Here is an 8,547-nt window from a genome sequence, read left to right as displayed (position 1 = left end):
GCATCACAACACACATGCGCAGCAGCAGCACAACACACATGTGCGCAACAACAGCAGACACACACGCATACACGCGCGAGCTATGAATTGCCCAAAATCCTCCAAATTCGTCACCAGCAATGAGAATCCGACGTAGGCAAAGGGTCGCCGGAGTTGCGGGGTTGTTGGGGGTTCCATTTTTCTGGTCACCGGGGAGGCGGACGGTCGGCGGTGTGAGTTTTGACGGCGACAGACGGGAGGAAGAGACGTCGCACATGAGAGAGGAGAAGAAAATTAATAAAACTCGGAAGTGGCATAGGGCAAAAATAAAAGACTTTTTTTATGAGAAAACTTTTGATCTATTCATCAACTGTCAAGGTAGTATAAAGAACACCAGAAGTAAAAATTACATTCAGATTCATAAACCACCTAACAATGACTACAAACACTGAGCGAGCCGAAGGCACGCCGTTGTCATCGCGCATCCCTAATCGGAGCCAGAAAAATATTGTTGTAGTAGATAGTCAGGAAGTTTTTGTACTAAGACCCAATAGGACCACACGAGAACATCAACCATCGTCGATGAATAAAAGCGTAGATTAGAAGGATCTAACCTGCAGAAACACATACGTAGACGAACAACGACCGGATCCAAGAGGATCCACCGGAGATAAATGTCGATTGGATCCCACAAGAACCTTATTCCATCTTCAAAAACCCGTTGCAGCCTCGTCTTTTTTAGCATGGCACAAACCCTAACAACTCAAAAAGGCACCTAAAAATAAGCACCATAGGAGACGAGGCGGACAGGCAAAAAAATTAGGAAAAAGCTACCCTTCAGCCGGCTGATGTATGTGTAGCGTCCGCCGCCTACGTAGCCGTTGGATAGTTCGGATGGAGCGCTCACGCTGTCACAAGCCCCGCGTAGTCATTTTTTTTTTGCAACAAGGGTCTTGTTTCAGAAGGTTCCTATAAGAAAGATCTTGTTTCAAAAGAAGAAGAAAATGGTTCAATGGTGAAGATTTTTTCCCGCGACATGGCTCTTGTTTCAGAAGGTTTTTGCAACAAGGGTTTTATTTCAAAAATAAAAAAAGGTTCTCTCCAATAGAGGTCTTGTTTCATAAATATAACCCCAGCTGCAGACAGCGTTGGAGGCTGCAGTTGGAGGAGCGCTCAACTTTAGAGCGTGAGAGGTCAGACACTGCAAGATGAGGCATGTTTCAGAAACATATCCCAGATTGCAGAAAACACCGGAGAAGCATCCGGCATGAGAGGTCCTCGCCATGGTGCTGGAGGAGAGGTGGCAGTTGCTCATGATGCTGGGGTGGAGGAGGGGTGGCAACTCCAACAACCGGAGGCACTCCATGGTCGAGGCGCTCGGACCATGGCGACACAGCAGCTACGCTCCAGCCTAGGGTGTGCGTGTCTTGGCCAGTTATTGTCTCGGCGGACCATTGCAACAAGGTCTTTGTTGCAAAGCTCTTGAGCGCAACAAGCTAGCTGTTGCAAAGGTCCTCGGCTGGCTGGGACGGTAGATCGACGATTGTTTTAGGCGGCATCTGACGGTTGCCGAGGCGGCTGATCTAATCAACTGATTTTCCGGCGGACGCGTAGCAGTGCCTAAAAAATTAAGAGACTTGTGCTACTTTTGGGAGGCAACTCCTAAAATTTTTACTCCTCTGAAGGTAAGGTTTGAGGGTTGGGCTAGGTGCAGTGGCTCTTAAATTTACTCCTCTAATTCTTAAAGTTTTTAAGAAATCAACTAACAACTAGAGATGCACTTAAATTTACTCCACTAATAAAGATTTCTACTGGATCAAGATGCTCTAACTGGGTTCAAAACTTCAAATCAAACATACCTTACAATACTACTGGCGTAACGTGGCTGCCACTCTGGCTTCATAGAGTATTGTTTAACCATGTGCCGTCACTTTGTGTCAGTTGACTGTTTGACCGTCATATTTAAATACTAGTGCATCTCATTGCTGAATAGACAATACTGCTCCCACGTGACATTCATTCAGCTCCCCTCATGTCTTCATTTTCCAAAATTACAAAAATCAGTTGCCTCTGAATTCCGATCCCCAAATTCTAAACCAGAGCGCTATTTCTACAGACTGAAAATGACTTCCATTTTATTTGCTCAACTGAAATGATTATTTCATACGGTTATTAAAGCTTATGGCATAAAGTCAACTACTCCCTCTGTCTCAAAACGTAAGACGTTCTTTTGACACTATAGGAACAACAGAGGGAGTACGAAAGATTGGCTCTTCACTGGCTTAGTTTCATCTCATCGCAAACAAAAGGAAACGATAAAGAAACAAACCCTTGTGTTCAGCATGATGTAGACAGTCAGGCTACATTTATGTTCATTTACAAACCAAGCAATAATGAATGTTCTTGTAACAACAGGTTACATCACATCACATCAACCATCCTGGACTCACTACAGTTGCTCTTCTAATCTCAAGAGCGAGCACTGCACTGCAATTGCACTCACTAAACTCTGGGAAACGCCCGCAAACCTACGCTAAATCAAGCGGAACTCACTCAGTTATCATACAGACAGACAGACAGACAGACAGGATCATCATCATCATACAATTACCAGCCCTAGGCATCCATCAGCAGCCTACACAGGAACTCAATCAACATTTATGTGAGCCATCGCCTACGACTGCACAACTCGAAAAAGGTCGGGAAAAATAACAACACAACCAGATCGGAGGGAGAGAGGATGGTGGGAAGGGGATGCTACAAGATCTTGGAAAAAAATCAAGTTGTTGATCAGCAGGGGGCTGACGCTGCGCTGCTAGGAGTTGTTGATCAGCAGGGGGCTGGTGCCGTTAGCTTGTCTATGGAAGAGGAAGAGCGACACAGGCATCGCCGGAGACAGCATATTGGCTACACATTCAAACTGCAATGGGATGGGAAACACAAATTAGCTGTCAAGTGATTCTAAAACCGTATGAATGTATGGCTTGCACAGAAAAAGGATTCATGTGGTGTTCTGCTTACAGAACTCAAGCAGCAAGTGGTGATTGTGGCATACCTTTTCCTGCCGGTACTTCTCGCGCATAGCATTGAGGGGGGGACTTCCACTGGTGTTGCCCTGCTGCAGCTCCCATAGATCGCGTACGCATCCTTGAATATCGGAACTTTTGTATGAGGTGTAATGCTCGAGAGTACAGTTCTACATGAGACATAACATATATTAGAGCAAATAGAACATGATGTACAGAGGTCTGCATCCAGAGTTCTCATACGAACCCATGGCAGGTCTGATTGGTCGAGTGTCCATCTTGCAAGGAACACTGCCGAGGCTGCCACCACCGAAGGGTGAAATTTCAGGAAACTGTAATCGGTCAAAGTCAACTCCGCGAGATAATTGCCCAGATAGCCCAAAGTTGCACAAGGAGCCTGCAAATGTAGTTTGGGAACTTAGTGATCATCAGACGCCAAACATACAAATTAAATGAAAACTGTGCTAATATGGTTGGATGCCAGTCTTACTTTTTGAGAAGCATGTGCTGCTCTAAGGAATCTCCTAATAAAATTTCAAGGAAACGCTTGTCAGTGATGTCATATTGGAAAAGAAATAAGATCTGTCTAGTCATCCTGTCCTGAGTAACTAACCTCAGAAACGTTTTGATTGTGGGAACAGAAAGATGAAACCCCAGATCATTAAGCACTTCGCACTCCATTTTCAGCACCTATGGAATCAGGATGATATCAATTATGGCAGATCAACAATGACATTTCACATGTGTAATTAACAATCCTTCAAACTTCACATGTAACAAGTACCTGATTTTTTGTATATGTGTTATCAGTTATGAAACAAAATTCTTCAACACGAGGCGCACAGATCTCTTCATATTTTCTGCAGAAGAAGGTAGATCTTTAAATGATTCTACTGACATATGTCACTGGCGCCAATGGCAGCACAAACAATAAACATAATTCATGCATTTGCCGCAAAGTAAGCTCCTTCAGCAACTAGGCAAACCTTTTCATGAGACATCTTCCTATCAATTTCAAAGCTTTTGATGTTAAAATATTAAAATCAAACAAATGTGAACTTACGAGGCAATCAGCATGCTAGTTATTCCAAGAAGTTGTAGTTTCTGTCTTTCAATATATTTCCGAGAAAGAAATTGGTCAATAAGATATACAGTGAGGTACAGTGTGTCTGGCACAAGTTTATATTCCTCAGAAACCTGCAAAGATGGAACTTCATAAGCTAAGAAGTCATGATTCATGAACAGTGAAGATTAAACTTGAACAGGGATCTTGATTTGCTGCAAAAGAAAATGCAGGTTTCCCATATGCATGTGAGAAATGTAGAGTACGTTTCTGGTGCTCAAGATCACTGTCATCGTATTCTGACTTCGTCACTATCACAGGGCCTCTGTGGTTTATGTGTTTATTTTCTATATATACATACAGCACATGTTACCACCACAGCACGAGTTTGACCATGTTGCATTTGGCTCAGTTCAGCAACTTATGTGGTGCAAAAAGAAAGGATGGACACCACTGATTCAAACTTCTCATATAAAATCCTCCATCACCACTGATTCAAACTTCTCATATAAAATCCTCCATCACTAACACCAAATAGTTATGAGATTTGAAAGGGAAATGAATAACTATGTGGACAGGGATGTAAAGAATATTTATGTGATCTATTGAGTCCAACGAGGTCGGATGTGTAAACCTTGCACTCTATTCCTCTCTGAAATGAATGTGCAAAGTTCCTACCATCCATAAAAAAAACATATTCACGTGTATTTAATTTTGCAAGTTATATACATCAATTTGTATGTAAAGTTGTGCAGTTAAGTGACAATGATGATGTTCAGTCTCAAAAACATGGTTGGACTATTTATGCATAAATTTAATCAGAAGCAATATATACAAACCTCAACAAGCCAATCAATCAGGATTCCTCGCATGCCCTTCGTGATATCCCTTTGCAAAGTCTCCATGTAATTTGATTTAGGTCTCCTTATAAGCTGGGGAGTAACATGAGCATATAAGATGGAAGCTGAAATGCTTTCAGAAAATAATTATAGTGAAGGAAACACAAGCATCCAAAACTGAAATCCTTCCCAGCTTAATAAGGCATGTAACATATGAGGAATTTAAAAGTCTGTCTAAACAGTAGAAGAAGCTCTTCCCTTCTACAACAGAATATAAACATACCTCTGCAGCCATCAGGTTTCTGTATATTTCTGCAGCATAGGAAGCACACATTTGTGGATTGCCATTATCTTTGTCAATGTCTATAACGTTTAAGCCAACATAGTCCCCTGGAACAAAGATAAAGATTCTTTAGATGCTGCCCAACAAAACAGAATACATAAATACCTGCAAGTTTCTCAGGAATGCTCAGTGGACAAAATATTTACAATATGCTTTTTTGTTTTAAGTTTTGTGGCCACAGAAAGACCATAAAGATTCAAGAATATACTCAGGATACGACCAGACTGCCAGCAAAGAAGTGCAACATTACAAGCAAAGAGAAGCTCCGAACAGTTTCTCAAACTTCTAAGTTCTAACCTATCTTTAAGTCCATATGCTAAACGGTAGAGAGAGAGAAATGCAACTTAACTAACCAGTGTTTGAGTCAGCAGTTTCAGATTTATCTCTTGTGTTTCTTCCCTGAAAGAATGGCTCATGAACACCACTCTCCCTGTTCCGTGCAATATTCCATAATGACAACGATCCCTTGTTTTCGAGCAGAGCAGTGGGCTCCTCTTTTGGTGGCAAAAGCTCTGCCTTCTGAGTTTCTTCCACGTTATGAGAATCATTCACAACAAATGAAGTTCCACTAACAGTAGGAAGAGGTGGCTTAGGGGCCTTCTTTGCGCACTGCTTGTTTTTGCTTCCATTTCGCCCTACCTTTTGTGTGGGCCTTGACTGGAACAAAGGAAATACATTCTAAATTAGCTGACATCAGGAAAAGGTAATCATCAAAAAATCATACTAGGATACTGTAATAATATGTGGAACATCTTGGTACCTGTGGCTTAGTCACAGCAGTGCCATTTCTGAACGAGTTTGCACAGCTTATGTTTGTCACGTCCTTGAGCGCTGCTCGCCTTTTAGGAGGTGGAGCTGAAGTTAGAGCACTTGCACAAGTGTTCTCATCCGAAGCTCCCCGTTTCGCCTTTCCTTTAGTCACCGGTTTTCGTTCAGTTCTGACAGGTACCGGTGCTGGGTGAGGCACTCCAAATCTTCCGCGATTAGCAGCTTGAGCTCGTGTTACACGGCCGTTGGGAGCTTGGCAAGCAATAAGGACTGCATTATCCTTCCTTGCAGCCATTTAAGCCTGAATGGGTGAAAATGAAAATAGCATTATGGATTCATGCACTGAGCAAACAATATAGCAAGAAGTAGCACTGCAAAACTGAAGACTAGGGTCTAGGATGTGCGTGAAACATCATGCAACACTCTGTCTTAAATAAACAAGTGAAGGTACAAGTTTACATTGGGACACATCATTTCAACAAAATTACTTTCTGGTGTTGCATCCATGGACAAAATAATGAAAACCCATATTCATGAAACCCAGTTCACAAGATGCACGACTCGAATTATATCTAAGTATATGAATACAGGTGACGTTGTTCTTTTTGAAATTGTGGAAAAGGTAGTTCTTTCTGGTTCTGGATAAGCTTAATGCCCTGGCTTGCATTTTGTTTCCACTACCACATGTCTTGCAATAAGAAAATCATGTTGACCGCGTAGAAGAAATGTGCATCTATAATTTGATAGATCCCCAAATTATGTCCTTCAGGTAAGTGAAAAAAATGCAGAAAGGGCAGCCGCCATCAAACTTAATACATAGCCAGCACTAAAGCGCATCCAAATAATTAAAATGTGGGTGGGGATGAGCAGCACGAGGATGGCAGCCTCGTTCGGCGACGAGGAGCAGGGGGGAGGGGGCCGGCGGCGGGTCGGCCCCAGTTCTTGAAAAAAAGAAAACCCAAATCCTTTTCTTGGAAACAAGAAAGCCCAAATTCGGCGACCACGGCGCGCAAGGAAGGATAGCATCTATGGGGGATGAGTGGAGAAAGAACTCACCGGGCTCGGGAGGGCGGGGCGAGAGGAGTCGCCGCCGGCGTCGATCTGCCGAGGCCCGAGAGGAACGACCAAGAAAAGACTGTACCGCCGTCGATCTGGCGGCGAGGGGGGATGCGCCGGCAGGCGGCCCTGGGGGAGGCTGGCCGCCGTCGCTGGAGCCGTTCGCCGAGAGCGTGACGGGGAGCAGGGGGCGCCGGCTTCTTGGCTCGGAAAGGGCGGGCGGGCTCTAGGGTTTAGGAGGGGGGGAATGCGGCGGCGGGGAACCAACCCTAGCGGCGCCCGTCCAGATCTACGCGGACGAGGCTCCCCCGCGTCGGCTGGATCCGGATGGGGCGGCTGCGGCGGAGGCGGCGACCACCGAGCTTTCGGGGTTTGAAGTTTGAAGGGGGGAGGCGGGATGATTTGGGGCGGCCGTAGAAGAAGAGGACAAGGAGGGGAGGGGAGGAGGGGACGACGCTCCTCCTCTCGTGGGTTCAATCCCTTTGGCAGGCCTGGCCCTACCCAAGCCCACCGTGAGTGAGATTCAACTGCTCACACTTTTTTTCCCTCGCCTTGGTCGGTCGGTTCCCCCCTCGGCCTTCGGCGTCCTCCTGTGTGCCCGAAGGCGAGAGGGAACCCTCGTGTTAGGTTTGTGCACGAGAAAGGAAGGCGCGGCACGGGATGGTAGTCTCGTGGCCCTATCTCGGTTCTTGTGCGGCCACACACTAGGAAGCACGTGATGTTTGCACCTGGGATTAACAGCTTCGGATCTCGGACGCTTCGGTCCTTCGTGGTGGTGGTGGTGGCGGTGGAGATGCTGGCATAAAGTGAGTTCCGGTCTGGCATCAAGTGAATACCTTTTATCACAAGACTTGGCAACAATAGATAGATACACATTGCAAAGCTGCACATCATTGTTATCACAAGAGATTCAAATACCAGGAGATTTTATTCACGTTGTACATCAAATTCCTTTATACAAAAGAAAGCTCCATAAAGTGCATCACCTATCCTATCTTGACTTGAGGAGAAAATTCTGAAGGAAAATGAACAAGCTATCTACTATCCTAAACTATTTGACTTGAGTTCCTCATTGTTTGGTCTCATTGAGTGAAACAACTTCTCTCTCAAAACAAGCTCGCGCCCCGGCTTTATAGATAAAGCAACAAATAAAGTACACGGTCGAATAATACAAAGTGGAGAGGTAGCCTTCTTACACAACAGATCCTGGGATAACGGGAACACGATTACACTACCGAAAGAGGACACGGGAAGTCAGAGTACAACGCCACACCACACCCTAGCAAACCTAGTCTCCACGGCAAACGCCCTCAATCGCCGCTGCCGAGTCCATGGGTCTTCACCCGGCGCCTTGGCACAGAAAGGAGAACCAGAACGACGTCTTCAAGAAGATAGCGGCGCCCGTTGGGCGTCGGCGGCGCCAAAGCGCAGAGCTTTCGGTTGGCAGCTCACCCGTGCCATCACGATGACACC

At 45.1% G+C, this 8,547-nt stretch overlaps 1 protein-coding gene across 1 annotated transcript; it reads right to left on the bottom strand.

The window, feature by feature from the left end:
• Nucleotides 1–2,318: 2,318 nt before the first annotated feature.
• LOC119270719 (cyclin-A2-1-like) lies at nt 2,319–7,499 on the bottom strand. The gene is made up of 12 exons (XM_037552762.1): nt 7,075–7,499; nt 6,011–6,319; nt 5,604–5,907; nt 5,191–5,297; nt 4,908–5,000; nt 4,069–4,202; nt 3,790–3,865; nt 3,619–3,695; nt 3,496–3,529; nt 3,253–3,402; nt 3,035–3,175; nt 2,319–2,899 (listed from the first exon to the last, which is right to left on the bottom strand). The coding sequence occupies exons 2-12, from the start codon at nt 6,311–6,313 to the stop codon at nt 2,795–2,797; spliced, it is 1,524 nt and encodes a 507-aa protein (XP_037408659.1). The 5' UTR covers nt 6,314–6,319; nt 7,075–7,499; the 3' UTR covers nt 2,319–2,794.
• Nucleotides 7,500–8,547: the final 1,048 nt, after the last annotated feature.

This window comes from Triticum dicoccoides, chromosome 3A, assembly GCF_002162155.2.
Source record: "Triticum dicoccoides isolate Atlit2015 ecotype Zavitan chromosome 3A, WEW_v2.0, whole genome shotgun sequence".
NCBI lineage: Eukaryota > Viridiplantae > Streptophyta > Magnoliopsida > Poales > Poaceae > Triticum > Triticum dicoccoides.
This window is presented reverse-complemented; position numbering and strand designations above follow the sequence as displayed.

Coding starts and splice junctions, on each gene's coding strand:
- LOC119270719 (XM_037552762.1), bottom strand. CDS start 6,313: ATGGCTGCAAGGAAGGATAATGCAGTCCTTATTGCTTGCCAAGCTCCC. Junction 5,001..5,190: donor GAAACCTGATGGCTGCAGAG/GTATGTTTATAT, acceptor GTTACTCCCCAG/CTTATAAGGAGACCTAAATC. Junction 2,900..3,034: donor AGAAGTACCGGCAGGAAAAG/GTATGCCACAAT, acceptor ATCCCATTGCAG/TTTGAATGTGTAGCCAATAT.